Source organism: Leptonychotes weddellii, chromosome 6 (genome assembly GCF_054177405.1).
Source record: "Leptonychotes weddellii isolate Sample4059 chromosome 6, ASM5417740v2, whole genome shotgun sequence".
Taxonomy (NCBI): Eukaryota; Metazoa; Chordata; class Mammalia; order Carnivora; family Phocidae; genus Leptonychotes; species Leptonychotes weddellii.
The window spans coordinates 51,010,944-51,037,280 of NC_138374.1; the positions used below are offsets into that span (position 1 = coordinate 51,010,944).

Genomic DNA, 26,337 nt, shown 5'->3' on the forward strand with positions numbered 1-26,337 from the left:
AACCCCATAGCCTCATTGGCCATTCTGGCCAGAGGACCCCCCCACCCCCCGCGCAGGCTGACATCTCAGTCAGCCAGAAGTCACCCAAGCATCAGACAAGGGGCCCACATCCAGGCTTTACCTGGACCCCCTCCAGGCTCCCAGCCCCCCACCCCGCCCCGAGTCAAATGCCCACCTCCACCTTGTTCCCAGTTCCAATCACCCCCAACCACCTTCCTCGTGTCTTCCAGATGTGCACGCAGCCATGCAATTACTTATGAATGTCTTTACATGGATTCATTTTTAGTTAAATTTATTTATTGAAAAGGCCACCACAATTAGATGCCTGTACGACTTGTCATAAATAACAGGTAGCCAATTAAAATATACCATTAAAACAAAACAGAGCTATAAAAGTCTGGAACTTTTCCCGATGGCTTTAAGCCCAAGGCCTTCTCCCTAGTAACAGGGGAAGTCAGGCATGAGTTCCGGAGGCATGAGAACATACTGGCACCAAGCTGAGACTTTCTTCTTGGCATAAAAGGATTGGAAAAGAATTGGAAAGGGAATCCCTTTCTTGCTCTGACTCTGTGCTTAATGCAGGCCCAATACTACCTAAAAACATCTCAAGGGAATGTGGGTATCCACCCAATACTTTGGGAATGCAGGACAAGAGGCTTCCTCTGCCTCGTGCTTCACGCACCATGGAATGCCTTCTATGAGCACACCTTCAAGGCACCACCAGACCCCTTCCCAAGACCCCAAAACTCCCTCTCCTGCATGCCTGCCCCGCGCGCTCCCAGAGGTCACCGCTGACTCAGGTGGGACACCAGGTAAACGAGGCCCACCAGCAGGAGTCCACGCACGCCGAGCATCATGAGCAGGAAGAGGAGCAAGATGGAGGTCACTGGCTCCACAGCATGGTTGCCCAGATGCCACTGGGGGAAGCCCATGTTCACCAGCTGCCGGTTGAGGTCATTGAAGGGGGATGGAGCAGCACCCAGCCTAGCCCCCGCCTGCTGCTGGCGAGGGCCCGAGCCCCCCAGGGGGGCGCCATGGCCCCTATTGAGAAAGCTCTGAAAGGTGAAGACAGAGAGAGAGGAATGAATCCAGAGAAAGCGTCCCCGGAGATGAAGTATCCGGCAACAGGGGAATCTTCTAGGCTAGGCCCCGCCCTCCTCTCCAGCCCCCAGAGGGCCACACCTTCCCCAGATGCCACCCCACAGGGATCCCCGTCACTGAGTCACAAGCTCTCAGAGTACAGAAAACGCCAGGCTATACTCCTCACGTCCTGCCAGGGAGAAGGTGCCCAGGTCCGAGAAGAGGAAGGGGGCAAGGAGGGCTGGACTATAGGGCAGAGCTTGGGAGCAGCCATTTCTAATACTCCTCACTCCCCCCCTTTAACACCATCACTGGGTGGCCATGGGCTCCTCTTCTCCACCTTCTCCTGTTCTCTCTCAGCCAACAGACTCTTAAAAGAAAGATGTAGGCTCCAGCGGGGATAGTCAGGTCAAGGGCGAGAGGGCTCTTGGATTCCAGGTCCGGGAAGGCTGCCCGGAAAGATGAGAACTGGGGAGGCAGGTGGCTCCTATTGCAGACTGCAAGAAATCTGCCATTTTCCCCAAGTCTGGACCCGCATGCTCTTTAGCCCGGCTCTCTGCAAAGAGGGCTCCTGGCTAGAGAAGGCGAATGACTAGCCAGAGAGCTTCTGGTCGCTAAGGAGTAACGGACACGGAGGGCAGGAGGCGAACTGCTCCCCTGGGCGCCTACCTGTCGGGGGGTGCTACCGCGCGAGGGGAGACTGTTCCTCACGCGGGGGTCGTCATCCTGCACAATTTCCCCATTGGCCAAGATCCGCACCATCCTCCCAGGAGCGATGGGTCCCTGCTGGGCTGCGCCTTTCCCCAGACCTCAAAAAGCTGAAAGAAAACAATTTATCAGAGATAAGGAGATGCTTGCCTTCAGTGCGAGCAATGGCAGTTCTGGGTGCCCACGCTGGTTACCCGGACTGAGCAGGCGCTGCGTCCAGTTAATTACAAGGACAGAAATCAATGCAAGTTATCCGACAGTTGAAAATCTTTCAGACACTGAGTCCGCTGGGAAAACTACCAAAGGGAGCCTTGTTGCTGGAAGTTCTGCGACCCAGCAGCGCCAGCAACCGCAGGGATGAGAGCCTTGCTGTGCGGCCCAGGCCCCATCTCACACCGCCCCACACTCTGCGGAGCTGGGTACAGTCAGAGACCCAGAGGGGTCTAACTGGCTTGCCCAGGACCACTCATCTGGAGGCAACAGAGACATACCCTGAAGCCAGGAACCCTGGCGCTAGGCCCTTCTCTGGGCTCTAAACAGGGAGTCCAGGGCACCCAGATCCCCAGTGTCGCCCTTTCCCGTCCGTTAAAAAGGGCCCATTGGGAGTAAATGCCAAGGACCTGGGCCTTCTCCGCAGAGAGGATCTGGGCCCACTTCAGAGCTACTTTAGGTGCACTGCCTGGCAGCAGACCACACTCAAGGCCACAGGGCCACCGGGGCGCTGGCTGGAGGAGCGGACCCTTCCGGCAGGGGGCACGCCCCTCGCCTGCCCCTCACCTCTCAGATGACACCAGTCCCGCCTTTGCTATCGGGGGCGGGGCCAGCCTGCCCAAAATAGCGGATGGCTCTGGGAGGGCCCCACTCCGCAGACCCCAAGGGTGTCCGTGGGCTGGAGGTGGGGGTGGGGTCCTTCCATGGCTCTCCCCGAGTCTGTGTAAAAGCCATTTTTTCTCAGGAGACAAGCCACAGTTTTCACCTAAATTCTGAAAAGGACTTGTGACACACACGCCAAAAGGGGTTAAGAGCCCCTGTTCTGTTGCCCTTGGCCTAGAGCCTGGGACAGGCGGGGTCCCCTTTCTGAAGCCCGCTGGTCCCTGCAGAAGGCCAAGCGGGTCACGGAGCTCCGCAGTCCCTCGGTGCTTTGTCCCCCAGCGCCCCCTGGGTGGGCTGAGGCCGCAGCCGGCTTGGGGACACCTGACTCGGGGAGGGGGGCGGTCGCGGGGGGCGTGCTGCAGGGCAGGGGCGGGGGGGGGCTGCGGGGAGGGGGCACCGCCCCAGCTGCCGAGCCCGGCCCGGGGGAGGGGAGGGATACGCGCCCGCTCGCCCTCGCCCCGGGCCCGGACACCCACCTGCGGGCGCGGCTCCGGGCCTCCGCTGCGTCCACTCCCGGCGGCTCCCTGGCCGCTTCCTCCCACCTGACCTCACAGGAAGCGCGCGCCGCAGCGGCGCGGCCCCCTCTGCAGGCCGCCGGGGGAACTGCAGCTGCCGGGCCCGGGGGCGGCGCAGGGCGGGGAGGAGGGAGAAAGGGGGAGCCTTCGGGAAGGGAAGGGGGAAGGAGAAAAGAGATGGGGAGGAGGGAAAGAAAGGAGGACAGGAAGGAGGAGGGAGAAGAACAGGACGAAGAAAGGGTAGTGGAGCCCATGGAGGAAAAACCCAGAAGGAGGGAGTCCCTCTGCCCTGGGTGGAAAGACGGCACGGGCTCAACCCACCGATGAGAGTTTGCTGAGCCTGCTGGGGGGATGCCTTTTGAGTAGGACCCAACCCTACCCTCAAGGAGCTCCAACTCCAGTAGGGGAATGAACCACAGGCGGGTGTAAATAACTGTAACTTGAAGGAAGGCAGGTTTCCTGGAAGAGGTGGTCTTTGAGCTGGGGCCAGAAGTTTAAGTAGGATAAATAGGGAAGAGTGCCACCTGTCAAGGGAGTGAACAATCAACCTCAGCCTCTTTCCTGATGTTTTCGTATCCCCACCCTCCTGCCAACTTTCATAAGCTGTTCCCTGTGAACCCATTCACCAGTGGGAAAGAAATGAGCTCTGTAGTCCCACAATTTTGGTTTCAGACACTGGCAAGTTACTGGGCTGCTCAGTCTCCTCCTTTGCAAAATGGGGATAATCATACCTCACAGGACTGTTGCAAAGATTAAGAATGAGAGTTGCCGAACCTAGCAAGTGTTGATAAACTTTGGCTATGATTGTCAGCAGATGTTTCTGGGAGTAGGCAGATATGTGTTGAGTATATAGTAGGACCCAGATGCCTACTGGCCCCTAGTGAGGGAGACAGAAAGAAGGGTGAAATTTAGGGCTTGCTTTAAGGACTCATCACCTGCTATCATGGTTTAATTCTTTGATTTTGAAACCTTATCAGTAAAAAATGTTGAGCAGGCGCCCCTGATACCTGTATCTCATTTGTGTATTATTTATTGGCTTGTGGATAAAAGGTGGCTGCTAGAGTCAACCTGGCTTGAATCTTGGCACAGCTGCTTTCTAGTAGTGTGATGGGCCAGTTATTCAACCTTTCTGGTATGAGTTCCTTGTTCTGTAAAATGAGAATAATACCAGTACGTTCGTCATTGGGTTTTCATGGAGCACCGACACTTCGTGTACAGCCTGGCCACTGTTAAGTGCTCTGCACTGCTGATCCTTATGTCATTACCATCGCTCCGCTACAGTAAGTCATTTGTAATGCATGGACTCTAAACAAGTTTAGGATTTCAGATAGATACAAAACTCAAATCCTAATGCTTTTTTCCTGTACTCTGACGCAGGGGTTACTGTGCATATGTGGAAGGGGTGATCCCAGGGCAGGATTCCTGATTGCCAGAGGTGGTCTGCAAATCTCAAAAGTGGCTGCACATTGGAATTATCTGGGATGTTTAAAAACAATCCCAATGCCGGAGTCCCACCCCAGAGGTGACAATGCTGTGGATCTGGGATGCAACCTAGGTATGGAAATGTTTTAAAAAACAAATTCTAGGTGATTCTAATGAGCAGCCTGAGCTGAGAACCACTGCCTTCCATGAACAGAGCCTCACAAGTGGGGCTCACAACCCACAATCCCCAAGGAGGAAGGGACCTCAGAGGGCTGGGGGACCTGGGGAGGAAATAAGGGATGTGTCCAGGAAGGCTTGAGCTGGTGCAATGGCTGCCAAGAGACACAGTCCAGCCAGAGATAACCATGAGAGCCCAGAGGAGGACGTCTCTCTAGGGAAGGTCAGGAACAGATTTAGGAGGCAGTAACATTTGACTAGACTTGGAAAAGACCTATCGGTACCAATTAAAACAGCCTCAGGAGGCTGTGACTCACTTTTCCTCCCTCTCCACTTCCTTCAGCTATCTCCCTTGCTTTGGAACCTGCAATGGCTCCCTATTGTCTGCTCCAACAAGACGCAACTCGTTGGCAGTCTCGGACAACCCTCCAAACCTGGCCCAGCACACTCTTCCCAACTCCCCGCCTCAGTTCCACCCACCTGGTCCTGCCGTACATCACCCAGAGTCCTGCTTGGCTTGGACCTGTCTATCCGCCTGAAGGCCCTCTCCACCCAATCTCAATCCCCCTACACTTTTATGCCAACAGCACAAACTTCAGTTCTGAGTGTTCCATGTAATAATAATAACCCCTGTGTGTGCAGAGTCCCTATGCTTTCCAAAGTGCTTTTCCAGGGACCACATCATTCTTTGTTGGATTGTGACATAGGAAGCATAGGTGTTATTGTTCCTTTCTGCTGATAAGAAACTGAGACTCAGATAAATGTTACATGGCCAGCTTCAGGTCAACGGTAGAGCCAGGATTCAAATGACTCCAGATTCCCCCTCCCCTTCAGGCTTTTCCCCTCTCTGCTGCCTCTTTATTTTGTGCTTCCCACACCCAATTCCATGAGCATGAGACTGGGCCCCTCGTCATGCCTTATTTCCAGCAGGTGCCCCGTAAAAACATGCTTTGGGCTCTGCTGGTCATCATTGCAGTTACTCTTGCACCCGCTGAAGTTTGGGATGCCCTGCTTTAGACCAGTGGCTTTGCAAGCTCTTTTGGTAGCAGTACATTTTACATCACAACCTAGTAGCCACACTCCTGTGAAACAGAAGTTTCAACAACAGTATTTACCCTTTCTACATGAGCTATACCGTGATGTTTTCTATTTTTTAAGGGAAAAAAGTGCTAATCAAGATCTCACTCTATTTCACTATCCATGAATATAGTGGTTCTCAACCCTGATTGCACATTAGAATCACCAAAGGGAATTTTCAGAAACTATTGGTGCCCAAACCAATTGGATCAGAACCTCCAGGAGGTGAAGCGTGGACATCTCCGTGCCAGTTTACTTAATAAGCACTCAAGCTTGTAGATACTAATGCATGGTTTTTAAAAAACTGCAGTAGATGCTCCTCCAGGCCAGACGGCTGCCCCTAAACTTAGAGTTCCTTCAGATACAAAGCAGTAAGTTCCAATTGGCTAACAAAGATAAGCTTGTGTAATAAGCCCCAAGCCCCAAACAGGAAACGCTGCCCAGGGCACATCATCACAATGACAGTCCCTTGCCTCCTTTGAATATCCAAAAGTCAGGAACAAATGGCATATGGCATTTGGCACCAACCCTCAAAGAAACCTTCTGACCACTTGGTGGCAAGTTGACTTCATTGCGCCCCTTCCACTCTGGAAGGGCCAGAAATTCATTCTAGCAGGGAGAAACATCCATTCCAGGTGTATGTTTGCCTTTCCTGCCTGAAGGGCCTCACCCAGAACCACACATCTTACAGTGTGTAACATTGCATTAGACCCAGGGTCCCACTTTACAGCAAAGCAGGTGCAAGAGTGTGCCCGTAACCATAGGATCCACTGGTTACATCACATACGACACCAGCTGGCCTAATAGAACTTTAGAATGGCACACTGAAGGCCCAGCCCAGTGCCAACTCGGGGACAGCACTCAGCAGGAATGGTGTGCCATCCTCAAGGGATGCATTCTGTACCTTAAATCAAAGGCCTGTACCAGCTACTGTGTCTCCAGTTGGAAAACACTTGGATTCAGGAACTCAGGGCGGGGAGCAGCAGTGGCCCCACTTACTATCATGCCCAATGACCCTCTTGGGCAATTTGTGCCTTCCATCCCCACAACTCTGGGCTCTGCAAAGCTAGAAGTCCTGCACCCCAAAGGGGGAACACCAGTGCCAGAGAACACAGCAAGAGTCCCATTGAACTATAAGCTAAGGGTGCAGCCTAAGTACTTTGGGTTCTTGTTTCTGGAGATTAGCAGGCAAGAAGAGGAGACATTGCCCTTGTCCAGGAGTAACTGGTCCTTGTCACTGGGAGGAGGTAGGACTGCTCTTACATAATGGAGACGGGACAATCATATCTGGTGCCCAGATGGTCCATTTGGATGCCTCTTGGTTGCCCTTTACCCAAGTGTAGTGGTAAAGGGCAATGCAACAACTCCGTCCTCAAAAGGCCATGTGACCAGAACTTAGAGCCCTCAGGGATGAGGGTCTGGGTCACGCTTCCAGGTGAGTCACTGAGACCATTAGAGGTGACAGCTGAGGGGTAGTAGAGGAGACAGACGACGATCATTTGCAGCTGCAATGGAGGGAACTGTAGTTTGTCCCACTAGTATTTCTCAGGGAGAGCGAGCCACCGGAATCCTGAGAAAGTGGATCTGAACGGTGTGAAGCGTGGGCTGTAGGAGACATGAGGATGTGCTGGCCAGACTCCCCTCCAGGGAAGGACTTTTGCTCTAACTTATGGAAGAGCATCCGTGGAAACTTCCGCTGTCAGTCCCTTCACACAGGTTGCTCTGCTGCAGAGGGACACTTCGCCCAAGGTCAAGCCCTTCCACAGGCTGCCCACATTCCATGACTGAAGGACACAGGAGATATGCACGGGCTGTATCAGCTCCAGAGATCTTCTTGAGGTTGGCTGAGGTGGTCAGGTTTTTATCATAACTTAGTTTTCCCTTCCGCTCAACCCTATTTGCTCTGTCTCCCTCATCAATCCACTGAACTCTAAATTCTGTCTCAGAGTTAGCTTCCTGGAGAACCCCAAATGGAACAAGTCCCCATTCTGCTGGAGTGGGAGAAAATTTAATCTCATTTACTGTGAGATAGCCACTGCCTCTGACGTAGCAGGCACAACCAAATGTCCTTCAGATTCACAGCCCCCTTTTGCCTTTTCATTACTGAGCCCTCCCCTCCACCAAGGTCTGACAGGTAACCAGACATCCGTCTAGGTAGCTAGGAAATCCAAAATACATGATTGGAATTAAGAAGACATTTTAGTAAGATTATTGTCTATAAATCAATTGTATTCCTGAGTACAAGCAGCGGAGTTAGAAAATTAAATTACAAAAATAATACCAAATGAGATATGACTTAAAAAATATATGTACAAAGCCCCTAGGATTAATCTAAGATTAAAGATGTGCATGGGAGGTGGCTCCGTGGTGCAGTGGATAGCGCATTGGACTTCTAAAGATGTGCACAGGGTCCTCTATTCTGTTCCACTGATCTATGTGTTTATCCTTCAGCTAATGTCACAGAGTCTTGATTATGTAGCTATACCATAATTCTTGAAATCGGGTAAGAATGATTCTTCCTCTTTTATTCTTCTTCCTCAAAATTGTTTTAGTTTTTGTAGGTCGTTTGTCTTTCCACATAAAATTTAGAATAATCTTGTCTATATCTACAAAAAATCTTACTGGGATTTTGATAGGAATTGTGTTAAACCTGTATATCAATTTGGGGGACATTGGCATCTTTTTACTCTGTGGAATCTCCCAATCTGTGTACACAGTTTGTCCCTCTGCTTATTTAGATCTTTTTCTGTTTCTTCCACCAGCACTGTGTAGTTTTCAACATCTAAGTGCTATACATATTTCACTAAATTTACACCTAAGTATTTCATTTTTAAATGATTGCAAACAGTATTATATTTTAGATTTCACTGTCCATATGTTAATTGCTAGTATATTAAAACTACAATTAATTATTGTATGTTTGTCTTATATTCCATGACCTAGCTGAACTCACTTGCTAGTACTAGGTATTTCTGTAGATGTATTGGAATTTTCTGTGTAAACAGTCATGTCATTTGCAAATAGAGACCATTTGATTTCTTCCTTTCCAATCTTTATGTCTTTTATTTCCTTTTCTTGCCCTAATGCATTGGCTAGAACTTCCAATACTACATTGAATAAGAACAGTGAAAGTAGACATCCTTGCTTGTTCCCAAACTTAAGGGAAAAAAATCACTATTTTTCACCATGAAATATAATATTAGCTGTAGGCTTTTTATATACATATACAGATGCTCTTCATCAAATTGAGAAATATCCTATTTCTATTTTTCTGAGCATTTTTATCATGGATAGGTATTGAATTTTGTCAAATGCTTTTTCTGTATTGATTGATATGATCATGTGATTTTCCTTCTTTAGTATGTCAATGTGGTAGATTATATTGAGTGATTTTCAAATATTGAATCAGACTTGCATGTCTAAAATAGTGATGCTGTATAATTCTTTTTATAAATTGTTGAATTGTATTTTCCAATATTTTGTTTAGGATTTTTATATCCATTTCCATGAAGGATATTGGAGTTTTTTTTTTTTTCCTTTTTTGTTGGGGGGAGCGGTGTATCTCTGTCTAATTTTATTGTCAGGGCAATACTACCTTCATAAAATGAGTTAGTAAGTGCTTCCTCCTATTTTCTGGAAAGGGTTATACAGAATTAGCGTTAATTCTTTAAATGTTTGGTAGAGGGGTGCCTGGGTGGTGCAGTTGGTTGAGCATCTGACTCTTGGTATAGGCTCAAGTCATGATCTCGGGGTTGTAATCTCATGGTCATGAGATAGAGCCCCATGTCACGGAGTCTGCTTGGGACTCTCTCTCTCCCTCTGCCCCTCCCCCCTAAAATAAATAAATAAATCTTTCAAAAAAAAATAAATGTTTGGCAGAATTCACCAGTGAAACCATCTGGACATGGAGATTTATTTGGGGGAGTTTTAAAATTATGAATTCAATTTCTTTGATGGTTATAGAGCTGTTCAAATTATCTATTTCCTACTGAGTGAGTCGTAATAGTGTGTTTTGGGGGAATTGGTCCAAATATACATTTGTAGAGTTGTTTGTAATATTCTCTTATTGTCTTTGTAGTATCTGCAGGGTCTGCTATGATAGCCCATGTTTCATTCCTGATATCGCTATTTGCCTTCTCTCTCTTTTCCATTCACTCTTGCTAGAGATTTGTTAATTTTAGTGTTCTTTTCAAAGAATCTGCTTTTATTTCATTGCTCTATTGATTTTTTGTTTTCAATTTCACGGATTTCTGTGCTTTGCTATTCCCTTCCTTCTGTTTGTTTTGGATTTATTTTGTTCTTCTTCTAAGTTCTTAAGGTAAGAGCTTAGATGATTTGTTTGAGACTTCTCCTGTTTTCTAATGTAAACACTTACTGTTATATATTTCCCTCTCAGCTTTAGCTGCGCCCTACAAATTTTGATATGTTGTATTTTCATTTTCATTTAGTTCAATGAATTTTTAAATTCCTTTGTTATTTCCCCTTTGATGCATGGGTTATCTAGAAGAGTGAATCTTCAGGTGTTTGGAACTTTTCCTGTTATCTTTCTGTTACTGGTTTTTAGTTTGAGTCCACTATGGTCAGAAAACACTCTCTGTATGAGTTCAATTCTTTAAAATTTGTTGAGGTTTGGTTTATGGTCAAAAACAAATCTTTTTTTTTTCACTAGTGTAGTTAGAGGTTGGCAGCATGAGAAAGGGGAGGACCAGGTGGAGATTTGGGGTGCCTGGGGAGAACTAGGTCTGCCTCAATCCAAGAGGAATCAGAAGCTCAAAAGCGGTTTGGGAATTCCAGCACTGTCAGGGATGGAAGAAGGAGGAAGGTCCAGAGGGTGAGAGGAATGTTTGACAACTAGGGTGAAGGGATTGCCCTCTACCTGCTGGGATCCCCCTCAGCCATTCTGGTCTGGCAGGAAGGGGCAGCCTGCAACCCCCATGGGTTGGTCTGGACTCGCAAAGGCTTGCTCTCCAGGGAGATGATGTCACTGATCCCCAGCTTTTCTGCCAGGGAAGCTATCTTGGTGGATATTTCATAGATGACTGAAAAGAATGTGTGTTCTGCTGCTTTCAGGTGGAATGTTCTATAAATCTCAATTGTATACTGTTGGTTGATGGTGGTGAGTTCTTCCATATTACTGCTGATTTCCTATCTAGTTGCTCTGTCAATTATTGAGAGAGAGGAATTGAAGTTCTAACTGTAATTGTGGATTTGTCTACTTCTCCTTTCAGTCCTACCAGTTTTTGTTTCACATATTTAGAAGCTCTGCTATTTGGTGTATACACTTTTAGGTTTGTTACATCTTTTGGGTAGATTGACTATTTTGTCATATATAATGTCATTCTGATACTATTCCTTGCTCTGAAGTCTACTTTATCCCGCTTTCTTTTCATTAATGTTTACATAATATATCTTTTTCCATGATTTTACTTTCAGCTTGCCTATATTATTGTATTTGAAGTGAGTTTCTTATAGATGACATACTTTAAACCTACTCTGCCAATCTTTTATATGATGTATTTAGATCACTTACATTTAATGTAATTATTGATATGTTAGGGCTTATGCCTGTCAATTTTATTTTGTTTTCTGTTTGTTTTTCATTTTCTGTTTTTGTTTTCCTGCCTTCCTTTGGGTTACTTGAACATTTTTTAGAATTCCATTTTTATTTATTTATAGTATTTTGTTATATCTCTTCATATAACTTATTTAGTGGTTACTGTAAGTATTACATTACATGTACATAACTTATCATAGCTGACTAGTGGCATCATTTTACTAGGTTGAGTGAAGTATAAGAATCTACTTCCCTTTATGTCCCTTTAATCTCCCAATTATAGTGTAATTGTCTTAAATATTTCCTCTACATTTATTTAGAACCACATCAGACAATGTTATTATTTTAGTTTCAACTGTCAAACATAATTTAGAAAAGTCAAGGGAAGAAGGAAAGCCTATTTTATTTACCCATATCCTTGGTTATCTTGTTATTTCTTCCTTCTTGGTATCTCAAGGTTCTTTTATTTTTTTCCTTTCTGTTTGGAGAACTTCTTATAGCCATTCTTTTAGAGTAGGTTTCCTGGTGACACTTTTTTTTTAATTTTCTTTCCTTAGAGTGTCTTCATATCTTCTTGCTTCCTGAAGGATATAGGATTCTGGGTTGACAGGTCTTTCTTTCAACACTTAAAACAATATTGTGCCATTTCCTCCTGGCCTCATGGTTTTTTGGTGAGAAATCTACTGTCGTTAGAATTGTTATGCCCTGTGGGTGAGGTATTGTTTTACTTCTGGCTGCTTTCAAGTTTTTTTTTCTTTGTCTTTAGTTTTCAGAAGTTTAATTATGATGTGTCTTGGATGGACTTCTTTGGATTTATCCTGTTAGGAATTCATTCTGCTTCTTGAATCTTTAGATTTACAGCTCTTGTCAAATTTGGGAAGTTTTCAGCCATTATTTCTTCAAGTACTTTTGCAGCCCCACTTCCTTTCTTTTCTCCTTCTGGGACTTCAATGATATATATACTAGATCTTTTATTATAATCCCCACTGGTCCCTGAGGGTCTGGTCTCTCTCTCTTTTTTTCCCAGTAGTTTCTCTCTACTATTCAGATTGGGTAATTTCTATTGTTCTACCTTTCAGTTTACTGATTCCATTCTGCTGTCCGTCTACAATGTAGATTTTTTCATTTGATATCTTCCCTTCCTGGTTCTTGGTTTTAAGTGATTTTCAAATGAAATCTGGACATTTTCGTATTATGGTATGAGACTCTGCCTCTTATTTAAACCTTCTGTTTTAGCTGGCTTTTTCTGACACGACTCCAGCAGGGGAAGGAGGGACACTGCCTCATTAATGACAGGTGGGAAGTAGAAGTCCATGTTTCCCACTCACCTTCCATTGGCACCCAAGCAGGGGCCTGAGGGTGGAGAAGCGACATTCTTCATTACTGCTGGGTGAGGATGGGGGTTTCTATTCCCCAAACGGTCTCCACAGATACCATGGTTTGGTGGTGGGGGGACTCATTACCAGCCAGTGAGGATGAAAGTGACTCCCCTACTTGGCCTTCTCTTTTTTTTTACAGCATCATGAGGGCAGAAGTCTAAGCTCCCGACTTGGCCCTTGCAGGTATGGATGGGACCACAGTTTTTTTCCATGGTGTTTGGCTAGAATACTGCAGTTTTTGTCTAAAAGTTTTCTGTCTTGCTAGGTATCTTTCCTAGTACTTTGCTAGAGAGAGCAATCTCCCTCGGGGTGTTTATGGTCTGTACCTTTAACTGTTTCCATGTTTCCAGCCTCTGTAGCTCCTATCTGGGATATATAAGACAAAAGGAAAATGCAGGCAATTTACCCTGTGTTTTGTCATTCCTCAGAGCCCAAAGTCCCCAACCAGTCTGCCTTCTTGTCTCCATCTTTCAAAGTCTCCTTATGTTGGTTTTACACATAATATCCATAGGAGAATGGGGAAAAGCATATCTACCTTGTATTCCCAAAAGCAGGCATTCAAGACCGGTTTTAAAGTTATGGAAATGAAAACATTGTGATCTAGGTATAAGAATAATAAGGTGACCAATGGATAGATAGAATCTAGGAGCAAACGCATAAACTGGGATTTGTGGTAACATAGAACTGCAGAACAATAGGGAAAAGATAATCTTTTTAGTAAGTGGTGCTGTGGTAACTGGGTACCCATAGAAGAATAAAATGAAATTGGACCCTTACCTCACATATTTATACATGTACCAAAAACAAATTCTAGGTGTATTATAGGCCTAAATATGAAAGGCAAAATGATAAAGAATCTAGAAATATATATACACATACACATGTTCTAGAACTCAGAGTAGGGGAAATTTTCTTAATGTGTTATAAAAAGTGACAACAATAAAGAAAATGATTGATAAATTTTACTATACTAGATTTACATTAAAAGTAAGAATTCCCATAGATCAAGATACTATTTTTTAAAAAGTGAAATGTCTAGTATGCAAGAAAAGTTTTCTGCAGTACATATAGCCAAAAAGGACTCACTTCCAGAATATATAAAAAACCTTTAAAAATGAATAATAAGATAATCAATAAAAATGTGGGCAAAGGATTTGAATGAGCACATTACAAAAGAAGAAATCCAAATGGCCAATAAACTTTTGAAGAAGTAATCAGTATCACTGAAATTCAGGGAAATGTAAATTAAAACCATCATGAGACACTACCACACCCCCATCAAATAGACTGTAATTAAGTCTGACGACACCGAGCATTGGTGATGACGGGCAGCAACGAGAGTTCCCACACACAGTGGATTTGCAGACTAGTTCAGCCACTTTGGAAAACCATTTGGAATTGCCTAGGAAAGGTGAGTATTTGCATTCTTTATGATCCAGGGCACAAAAGTGAATGCTCATATGCACCCGGTCATGTGCACAAGCATTTTTCATAATAGAAATTGGAAAATATTTCAAGTGTCTATCAGACTAAAATGGAAAAACTAATGGTTGTAGTGTCATAGAATGGAATACTATACAGTAAGAAAGAGTATGAACTCTAACTACCTGCAATGTAACTGAATCTTAAAAATGCTATATTGAAAGGTCATAGCATAGAGAATATAGTCGGTGGTATTGTAATAGCATTTCATGATGACAGGTGGCAGCCACACTTGCGGTGAGCACAGCATGACATATAGAGATGTTGAATCACTATGTTGTTCACCTGAGACTAATGTAACATTGTGCGTCAACTCTACTTCAATTAATAAAAAAATACTATATTGAACAAAAGAAGCCAGAGCAAAATAAATCTTACTGCATGGTTCCATTTCTATAAAGATCAGAAGAGGGCAAAATTGAATGATATTTTTTTAGGGATGAATACTTGGGTGGCAGAAATATAAAGAGAAGCAAAGAAATTATTGCCCAAATGTAAGGGTTGGCTCTAGGGGAGAGGAAGGAATTCTGTCTAGCTGAGAGCACGCACACAGTAGGCGGGGAAGCTATGAGGTCCCAGCGGTGTTCATTGTCTTGATCTGGTTGGTGGTTTCATGGATGTTCACTTTATAATAATTTGTTAAACTGCACAGGGAAGAGGGAGAAGCAGAACTGAGGAAAGAGGTGGTTTATCCAGGTGGTGGTCAAATGGGTCTAATCTTTCATTAGAAATAGCCTATGTAGGGTATTCTTTCATTAGAAGCATACCTGGAGGGGCGCCTGGGTGGCTCAGTCGTTAAGTGTCTGCCTTCGGCTCAGGTCATGATCCTGGGGTCCTGGGATCAAGCCCCATGTCGGGCTCCCTGCTCCTTGGGAGCCTGCTTCTCCCTCTCCCACTCCCCCTCCTTGTGTTCCCTCTTTCACTGTGTCTCTCTCTGTCAAATAAACAAATAAAATCTTTAAAAAAAAAAAAAAGAAGCATACCTGGATAGAGTATGGCCTCTAGGGCCAGTTGACTTGGATTTGAATTCTCTGGCTCTGCTACCTACTTGCTGTGTGACCTGTGCAATTTACTTAACCTCTCTGTGCCCCAATGGTCTCATCTGTGAAACAGGGATGATAATACTACCTAATGTGAAGATTTATAGCTCTTAGGCATACAGTAAACAGCATGTGAGCTTTGTTAAGTACATAAAAATTCATAGATTCATTCAACATAAAAATTCTTTATGTGCGTGTGCTGTGTTGGGCCCTTTGAGAAGCCTTCACAAGCCCATGGACTTGGGCCTGAGTGTGAACTACAGAGCTCTTAGAACTGGGGCTCCCCCGCTTAGAGTCAATGCAGCCACCTCCCACTAAAATGCAGGTTGGACTGCAAGCCTAAGCTAGGTGAGCCCACAGGTTAACCAGGGGGTCCTGGCTATGGCAGCCCTAGGGAGACTAGGAGCCAAGCAGGTCCTTGCTGGCCGCCTGTTTCCCCAGCTGGACCTGGGGGCTTCGGGAGGTCTGGCACCAGGACCCGGATGGCCTCTCCTCCACCAGGGCTCAGAAGAGTAGAGGGAGGTCGGACTATGAGAAAAGAGGAGCAAGAAAGAGCCAGAGCGGAGGGTCTGGGATGCCTTTCATCCCATCCACAGAGGGAGCAGCAGAAAGAAGTAGGGGGGCGGGGTGAGCGGAAAAAGGAACCGAGAGCAGAAAATGAGGCCTGCCCAGCTGGGGGCTTTTTGTGGGGTCTTAATTAAGCCCGGGGGTCCTATTGTTCCTTTCATGGTGGAACATATGTTCAGAGCCTGGCTGAGGTTTGGGAATGAGATTTCAATGGTGCTGGGCCCTATGGCCTGCCAGGGAGGGGGGCTAGGAGAGGCGGCCGGGAAGGGGGTACTGTCCCTAAGCCTTACCAGACTGATACCATCTCCCAGAGTCGCCTGGTGGGACAGGACGCTTCGAGCATTGTTTGGGTCAGAATGTAAAACATAAGCAATGCAGACAAGCCAGGACTCTGGGCATCTCTATAACCTTCGGATTAAAGCTCAGTCTATTAGTGGGCCTCTGTCCCAAGGGCACTGGCCAAGGGAAGAAAAGTAGAATGTGCACAGGCAAAGGGTACGTGAGTCCCCCTGGGTCAGATGTGGAGCCTGAAGAAGGAAGCCAGGCTGGGTCACCCTAGGAGTGTGGAGGGACTAGGTGACTTCCCAGAAGCTGAGGGGCAGAGAAGGGACTTACACAGAAACAGCAAACGAAGACAATATCTGTGCCAAGTCAACTATAGGTGACAAATCCTTAGGGATACGGATAGTCTCCAGAGAACCCAGGAAGCTACTCCTAGAGTAAGACCGGCAGCATTTGGGAAGAGCCACACCCAGAAAGCCTCAGCACCAAGTGACAGCTACAGCAGTCAAGAAAGAACTTCTCTGATTCTTCCCACCCTGGCGTACAAATCAGCAGCTAGGCAGGTGCGCAGGAGAAGGAAAAGAAGACAGAAGTGGATCACACCACTGCAGGGGTCCCAAGACTCCGGGGTCTGAGCTGTGGGAAGGGAGAAGCCCTAAATAAAGCTGGAGTTTTTATATTCCCCTGGAAATGGATGCTATTCGTTACCCACTAGTGATTGGGGAAAGCCCCGAGAATGGCCAGAGATTTCACCCAGGGGAACTGAGGAATAAGATGGGAGAATCAGTAGGGAGAAATCATATAGCTCTCACTGTTTGCGTCCTAGCGTCCAGCTCATTCAAAGTCCAGTTCCAGATAACAGCTATGGCATGATGATTGCCAAGTGAGAAAAGCAAAGTACAGAACAAGGCATCGGATGGTGTCTCCTATCTAAGAAAGGGAGAATATAAATACGAACAACTAAATAAATAAGTTTGCTTATGTTTTAAACAATGAAAGGATAAACCAAAAACTAATAAAAATGGTTTCCAATAAGGGGAAGGAGGAGACAGGATTGGAAATTAGACTTCACTGAAAGTACCTTGTTTGATGGTGTTGGGTCTGGAGCCATCTAAATGTCTGACATCATTATAAAACAAAATTACATCAGTACTTTTAAAAGTAGCAGTTCAAAATAAAACACAAGGGACGCCTGGGTGGCTCAGTCAGTTAAGCGGCTGCCTTCGGCCTGGGTCATGATCCCAGGGTCCTGGGATCGAGTCCCACATCAGGCTCCTTGCTCATCAGCAGGGAGCCTGCTTCTCCCTGTCTCCCTCTGCTTGTGTTCTCTCTGTCAAATAAATAAAATCTTTAAAAAAAATTTTTTTTAAATAAAAAAAAATAATAAAACACAAAACGAAGTATATGAACTTAACTATATATCAAGGTTGTGGCTTAACCACAGAGAATTATTTTAAGTGATTTTAAAGCACAGACATATGTAACAGGGACAAGAATGCAGACCTTTGGTATGGAGAAGCCTCTGGACTCCCAAGGGAATTTTTCTTAGATCTTTACCTTGAGAATTCACTGGGATTCCCTAAGGTAAAACCCATGAGAGTATGCTGACTCCCCTCATCCTGGACCCTGCCCCCAGCCACCTGGAGTGTCTCACTCTCAAACTAATCCATACTTAGCCTCCGGCAATTGGTCAAAATGACCACTTAAACGTAACTACCGGTTTGTGGCTCTAGCAGCTTCTATTCCAGGTAAGCTGATTCTTACTGTTCACCTATCTCCCCAGATTCCAGGGTGGTGGTTTGCCCTGGGACCTCAGTGCTCCCATGGGTCGAAGAAAAGTGGTTGATTTTCAGTTTGTTCGCCTTTTGTCTCATTTTAAGTATGGAATGATGACTTCCAAGCCTTTTACATGTTGAAACTGAAATCAGAAGTTCCATCCATAAATTCATTAGTTATTTTTTTAAAAAAAAACAAGTCACTGATTACTTTGGTGGTTGCTAGGAGTATCTGTCAGAATTCAGTCGGACAGGTAGAACCCACCAGGAAACATTTATAATGAAAGATTTACTATTGTCACCAAGTAAAAAGGTGTGCATGGGAGGAATTTGTAGTGATTTTACAATCTACTGTAACTATCCTGCTAGATCCCCAGTAAATTCAAGCAGATGTTCTGTTTTTTTTTAATTAAACCTTATATTTTAAAATAATTGTAGATCAATATTCTGTAGTAAGAAATAATACAAAGATATCTCTTACATACTTTATCCAGTTCCCTCTAATGGCAACATTTTGCAGAACTCTGGTACAATATCACATCAGGATACTAACATGGACATGGTCAAGATACAAAACACATCACTACAAGGATTCTCATGTTGCCCTTCTAGAGCCATACCTCCTCTTTCATCTCCTAGCAACCACTCATCTGTTTCCCATGGCCACCATTTCATCATGTCAAAAATCTTATATAAATGGAATTGTATAGAATGGAATAATCTTTTGGAATTGGCTTTTTCTGCTCCAGAGAATTATCTGGAGCTTCATCCAGGTTGTTATATCTATCAATGATTCATTCCTTTTCATTACTAAGTAATATCCCATGGTATGGATGTACCACAGTTTGTTTAACCATTCACCCACTAAGGACAATTCCATTTTTTCCAATTTGGGCTTTTAGGAATAAATCTATTTGTGATATTGTGATTTATAATAAGAAACATGTATTTAGTCTTCATATTCTTTTCTGATACAGAGCTCTTAAAACCCATGGGGTTTCGTAAGTGATAAGAGAGACACAGATGGCTCAGTCGTTAAGCATCTGCCTTCGGCTCAGGTCATGATCCCAGGGTCCTGCTCGGTGGGAAGCCTGCTTCTCCCTCTCCCTCTGCCCCTGCTTGTGTTCCCTCTCTCACTGTCTCTCTCTGTCAAATAAATAAATAAAGTCTAAAAAAAAAAACAAAAAAAAAGAGAGAGACACAGGTGTCTTTTGATATTTATAACAAGCTTCTTTCAACCACACCTGAGTTTAGGTAAAGGAGGTGACTTGTGGAAAGCTCCTAAGGATGAAGGCTAGTTGCCAGTGGAAAAACCATGTGATTAGAGGATTGGAACTTTAACCCCAACCCCTCCACCACCAGGGAGGGGAGAGGGGCTGGAGGCTGAATCAATCACCAATGGCTAATGATTTGATCAATAGTGCTCATGTAATGAAGCTTCCTTAAAAATCCAAAAGACAAGGTGCCTGGGTGGCTTGGTCGGTTAAGCATCTGCCTTCAGCTCAGGTCATGATCCTGGGGTCCTGGGATCGAGCCCCGCATCGGGCTCCCTGCTCAGCAGGGAGCCCGCTTTTCCCTCTGCCCCTCTGCTTGTGCTCTCTGGCGCGCATGTGCTCTCTCTCAAAATAAATATAAAATATATTTTTTTAAAAAGTCCAAAGAACAGGGTTTGGAGAGCTTCTGCGTTGATCAACAGGTGGAGAAGCTGGTAGGGTGTAACACCCAGCGGGGGCGTAGAAGCTCATGCCTCTTCCCACCTACTGTGCCCCATGTATCTCTTTTATCTGGCTGTTCCTGGGATGTATCGTTTTATAATAAACCAATAATCTTGCAAGGAAACTCTTTTCCGGAGTTCTGGGGGCCACTATTGGAAATTAACGGAACCAAGAACCAGTCAGTCACATGCACAGGTAGCAGCCTGGACTTGTGATTGGCATCGGAAGTGTCAGGGGGCAATCTTGTGGGACTGAGTCCTTAACCTGTGGCATCTGATACTAACACTAGGTAGGTAGTGTCAGAACTGAATTGAATTCTAGGACACCGAGCTGGCGTCACTCCATTCCGGGTTCTGAGTGGCCCCCAGAACTCCCGAAAAGAGTTTCTTTGCCAGATTACTGGCTTATTATAAAAGGATACAACCCAGGAACAGCCAGATAAAAGAGACACATGGGGCACAGCAAGTGGGAAGGGGCATGGAGCTTCTGTGTGAGAAAACCCACAACCACGTTTGGTGACCAGAAGTATCAGATGGGGAGGAGAGTGTTCTGTGGGGAGAGAAAACAGAGGAGTTTTCCCATACACTACTATAAGGATTCATGTACAAATTTTTGAGTAAACATAAGTCTTCCTTTCTCTGGGAGAAATGCCAGGAGAGCAATTGCTGAATTGCATTGTAGTTGCATGTTAGTTTTATAGGAAACTGCCAAACTGTTTTCCAAAGTGGCTATCCCATTTGACATTCCCACCAGCAATGTATGAGAGACGAGTTTCTCTACATGCTCACAGAAATTTAGCATTGTCGCTCTTTTTATTTAGCCATTCTGACAGGGGTGTATATTTCATTGTGGTTTAAATTTGCATTTCCTGATGGTCAGTGATGTTGAGCATCTTTTCATATTTTTGTGCCATCTATATATCTTCTTCGGTGAAATGTCTGTTCATGTCTTTTGTCCATTTTCTTTTTCTTTAAGATTTTATTTATTCATTTGAGAGACAGAGAGAGAGAGCACATGAGCAGGGCCGGGGTGGGGGGAGCGCAGAGGCAGAGGGAGAGGGAGAAGCAGACTCCCCCCTGAGCAGGGAGCCCGATGTTGGGCTCAATCCCAGGACCCTGGGATCATGACCTGAGCAGAAGTCAGACGCTTAACCTACTGAGCCACCCAGACCCCGCACTTTTGTCCATTTTCTAATTGGATTGTTTGGGTTTTTTACTGTTTAGTTTTGAGTACTATATATATTCTAGATTCTAGTCTTTTACTGGCTATGTGTTTTGCAAATACTTCCTCACTCCATAGCTTGCCTTTCATCTTTTTCACAGAATCTTTCATAGAGCAAAAGTTTTAAATTTTGATAAAGTCCAATTTATCCATTTTTTTTTCCTCTTATGAGTCTTGCTTTTAGTGTCAGATCTAAAAGCTTTCTGTCTAGATCCTGAACCTAGATCTTGAGGAATTATTTTTCTGTAAGTTTTATAATTCTGTGTTTACATTTAAGTCCAGAATTCATCTTGAATTAATTTCTGTATAAGACATGAGATTTGGGTTGAAAGCTTTTGTTTGTTTGCTTTGTTTTGTTTTGCCTATGGATGTCTACTTATACCAGCACATTTGCTGTAAAGGCTGTCTTTCCTCTACTGAATTGTTTTTACGCCTTTATCAAAAATCAGCAAGGCATATTTGTGTGGGTCTACTTCTGGGTTGTCTATTCTGTTCCCTGTGTCTCTGATCTGTGTGTCTATCCCTCCACCCATACTGCACAGTCTTCGTTACTGCAGCTATATAATAAATCTGGAAATCAGATAGAGTTAATATCAGTCTCCCTTTTCAAAATTGTTTTAGCTATTCTGGTTCCTTTGCCTTGTCATGTAATTTTAGAATAATCTTGTCTATATCTGCAAAAAATCTTGCTGTTTTTTAAAAGATTTTATTTTTTAAGTAATCTCTATACCCAATGTGGGGCTCAAACTTACAGCCCTAAGATCAAAAGTTGCATGCTCTACCTATCAACCCAGGCAGGTACCCTAGCTGGGGTTTTGATGGGAATTGTGTTAAGCCTGTAAATCAATTTGGGAAGAACTGACAACATTACTATGTTGAATTTTCTGATCCATAAACATGGTATATGTCTCTACATTTATTTAGGACTTCTTGGTTTCTTTCATCAGCATTTTGTTGTTTTCAACATACAAGTCTTGTACATATTCTGTTAGATTTATACCTAAGTATTTTATTTGTGTGGTGTGTGTCATGTAAATGGTATCGTATTTTTTATTTCAGTGCCTACATGTTCATTGCTAATATATAGAAATACAATTGACTTTGTATGTTTATCTCATATCCTGCAACCTTGCTGAATTCACATATTAGTTTTAGGGGTTTTTTTAATATTTCTTAGGCTTTTTCTATGTAGACAGTCATGTCATCTGCAAATAAGGACAGTTTTTATTTTTCCTCTCCAATCTGCATGACTTTCCCCCCCTTACCTTATTGCAGTGGCTAGAACTTCCAATACTATAGAGAGTGGTGAAAACAGATATCCTTGCCTAGTTTCCAATATTAAAGGGAAAGCATTCAGTTTATCACCATTATGTCTTTCATCATTTAATTTTTCACCATTAAATATGGGTTTTCCATAGATGCCCTCTTTCAACTTAATGAAGTTCTCTTCCATCTTAGTTTGCTGAGAGTTCTTATCATGACTGGGTGTTGGATTTTGTCAAATGCTTTTTCTGCCTTGATTGATATTATCATATGATTTTTATTCTTCAGTCTGTTGGTATGGAGGATTATATTGATTGATTTTCAAATGCTAAACCATTCTTGTATACCTGGTCATGGTGTATAATTTTCTTATACATTGTTGGAATTAATTTGCCAAATTTTTTGAGGATGTTTGACTTTAAGTCATGAGAGATACTGGTCTGTAGTTTTGTTTCAGTTTTATACTCTTTTCTGCATTTGTTATCAGAGTAATGCTGACCTCTAAATTGAGTTGGGAAATGTTCCCTTTTGTATTCTCAAGAAAAAATTGTGTTAAGTTGGTGTTAATTCTCAAAATGTTTGATAGAATTCTCTAGTGAAACCATTCGACCTGGAGATTTCATTTTCAGAAGGCTTTTATTTATGAATTCAAGTCTTTAAGTTAGTGTAGAACTATTCAGATTATGTATCTCTCTTGGCTGAGTTCTGGTAGCTTTTTGTTTTTAAGAATTGATCTCTTTCTTCTAAATAGTAGAATACAGGAGCATAACATTGTGATATTGCTTTATTAACCTTTAATGGTTGTATCATGTATAGTCACATCTTTTTTTATTCCTGCCATTGGTTATTATACTCTTCTCTCCTCTTACCTTTATCAGTATTGCTAGATGTTTATCAGTTATATTGATTTCTCCCCCAACAAACCACTTTTTTGTTTTATTGATTTTCTCTATTGTTTTCCTTTTTTAATTTTATTGCTTTCTGCTCTGATCTTTATTATTTCCTCTCTTCTTCTTGTTTTGGGTTAATTTTTATTTTATTTTTATAGTTTATCAAGGTAGGAAAGTAGATTGTTGATTTGAGACCTCCTACTCATTTCCAATATAAGCAATTAATGTTATAAATTTGTCTCTTAGTATTGCTTTAGCTGCACCCCACATATTTTGATATGTAATATTTTCATTTTCATTCAGTTCTATGTACTTTTATTTCCTTTGCTACTTCCTCTTTAACCCATGGATTATTTAGAAGTGTGTTAATTTCCAAGTGTTTGAAGATTTTCTTATGTGTCTATGTTGTTTAGATCCTTGCTGAGTTTCTGTGTAGTAGTTTTATCTGTTGCTCAGGGTGGAGTTTTGAAATCCACAACTCTGAACATGTATTTGTCCATTTCTCCTTTAAGCTTTATCAGTTCTTATTTCATGCTTTTTGAAGCTCTGTTATTTGGTGAGTACACATTTAGGATCATTACGTCTTCTTGATAGATCAATGTTTTTATCATTAAGTAATGCCCATTTTTGTCTTTAGTAATTTTCATTGCTCTCAACTCTTCTTTATCTGATATTAATATTGCCACTTCTCCTTTTAAGAAATTAATGTTTGCATAGCATATTGCTTTCCATCACTTTACTTTTGACCTACCTATGTTGTTGAATAGTGAGGTCTTTGTAAACTACATGTAGTTGGGTTTTGTCTTTCTTGTCCACTCTCTCAACATCTGCCCAGTAGTATATCTAGACCATTTACACTTAAAGCATTAAATGTAAATGCTAATAGTATATTTAGGCCTTTTATATTTAAGGTAATTATTAATACATTAGGTCTTACTCTGCCATTAAAAAATATTTTCCTGCTTATTTCATTCTTTTTAAAAAAAAAATGTTGGGGCACCTGGGTGGCTCAGTTGTTTGGGCATCTGCCTTTGGCTCAAGTCATGATCCCAGGGTCCTGGGATCAAGCCCCGCATCGGGCTACTTGCTCTGCAGGGAGCTCACTTCTCCCTCTCCTCCCTGCTTATCTCTCTCACTATCTCTCCTTCTCTCTCTCTCAAATGAATAAATAAAATCTTAAATAAATAAATAAATAAATAAATAGTTTATTTTTGAACCTCAATTTCTGTTCCAGGTAATAAAAATATAAGATGTAATACCAAACAGCTGCCTTTGGTGACTTAGGCAGGAAGCCACAACTTTTCAAAGGAAGCTATATTTCTCTTTCCTTGCCTTCCTGTGGGTTACTTGTACATTTTTTTTAGGATCTGACTTTATTTATTTATAGTGTTTTTGAGTATATCATTTTATATGGTTTTCTTAGTGGTTGCCCTGGACTTAAACACATGTGACTCACCTCAGTCTATTGCTATCAACATTTTCCCACTTCAAGTGAAATGTAGAAACCTTACTTCCATTTAGATGTCTTTACCTTCCCCACTTTTAAATATCATTGCTTTGAATATCAAATGTGCTTATAATTTTTGTTTCAATCCTTATATATTATTTATAAAACTCAGAAGGTAATCTATTGTATTATATTTCCTAATGCTCCAAAGAACTTCTTTTATCATTTCCTTTCTGTTTGAAAAATTTCTTTTACCCATACTTTAAGAATAAGTCTGCAAGTGATGAATTGTTTTAGTTTTCCTTTGTCTTATTCCTGAAGGGTAGTTCCACTGGACATAGGAATTATATTTGAGTTTTTCCTTCAGCACTTGAAAAATGTATGCCATTTTTTTCTGGCCTCCACGTTTCAAATAAGAAACCTGCCTTCATTAGAATTCTGTTCTCATATATGTTAATGTGTTATTTCTCTCTGGCTGTTTTCAAGACTTTGTCTTTGTCTTTAGTTTTCAGAAGTTTAGTTATGATGTATCTTGACATATTTCTTTAGGTTTATCCTATTTGGAGTTAGCCCAGCTTCTTTAAACTGTGGGTTTATGTCTTTTACCAAATTTGGGGGATTTTCAGCCATTATTTCGTTGAATACTCTTTTAGCCCCACTCTCTTTCTCTTCTTATCTTTGACTTGAATGATATGAATGTTGGGTCTTTTGTTTTTGTCCCACAAGTTCCTGAGACTGCTAAGAAAGAACACTTTCTTTCTCCATCTCTTTCTTTTTTTTAAAGATTTATTTATTTATCTTAGAGAGGGAGCATGAACAGGGGGGAGTGGCAGAAGGAGAGAGAGAGAATCTCAAGCAGACTCTACATTGAGCACAGAGCCTGACGTCGGGCTCAATCTCACGACCCTAAGACCATGATCTGAGCCGAAACTGAGTCAGACGCTTAGCTGATTGAGCCACCCAGATGCCCCCTCTCCCTTTTATTAAATTCTGTTTTGTCTCTGTTGTTCAGTTTGGGTAAATTCTATTGAGCTGTTCCCAAGTTCACTGATTCTATCCTCTTCATTATACTATTAAACTTACCATTGAGTTTTTATTTTCTGTTATTGTCTTTTTTTTCAGTTCTATAATTTCTAGTTGTTTCTTTTACTTCTTTGCTGAGATTTTTCCAACTTGTTTCAAGATAATTTACAATTGCTTGTTGAATCATTTTTATGATGGTTGCTTTAGAAATCTTCATCAGATAATTCCAACAGCTGATTTATCTTGGTGTTGTTATCAGTTGATTATCTTTTCTCATTGAAGTTACTATTTTCCTTGTTCATGGTGTGGTTTGTAATTTTCTCTTCTTTTCTTTTTTTACTATTTAATATCTTTGGCCATGAAAAAATTTCATTATAACATAATCACAGGTGATAACTTTTACCAAGAGTGGCCAAATATTCCCTCTGTTTGGGGATATTGTGCCACATCAGCAACAGCCAAGGAAAGATAAATGAGTGAAAGTGGATCTGTAATAGCCACGGAGAGCAGGTTTGTAAAGGGCTCCAGCCAATTGTGGCATGAGAGAACAGTAGCCCAGCATTGTTATCAATATTAATTCTTCAAAAGAAGCCAAAATTTAGATTTTTAAGAGAGATCTCTTATTTTTTAAATATTGAAAATTCATTTTTTTTTCCCCCAAGAATTTTCTGGCCAAACAAGATTGGATTAGGTTTTTAGGAAGTCCATTTACCCCTCAGATTTAGAAAGATTCTACAAGAGAAAAGGTATAGAAAATGCTGGGTATGCAATCAATCAAACTGGAAATGTCACCCACTGAGTACACTGACATGTCCAGTTCATTAAATGTACAATGCAACTTTCAGGG

General features: G+C 42.8%; 1 protein-coding gene across 1 annotated transcript; it reads right to left on the reverse strand.

Moving 5' to 3' along the window:
• Nucleotides 1-275: 275 nt before the first annotated feature.
• Nucleotides 276-3,225, reverse strand: FAM241B (family with sequence similarity 241 member B). Its single transcript, XM_081824138.1, has 3 exons — nt 3,138-3,225; nt 1,750-1,898; nt 276-1,055 (listed from the first exon to the last, which is right to left on the reverse strand). The coding sequence occupies exons 2-3, from the start codon at nt 1,840-1,842 to the stop codon at nt 786-788; spliced, it is 363 nt and encodes a 120-aa protein (XP_081680264.1). The 5' UTR covers nt 1,843-1,898; nt 3,138-3,225; the 3' UTR covers nt 276-785.
• Between the last annotated feature and the right edge of the window lie 23,112 nt (nt 3,226-26,337).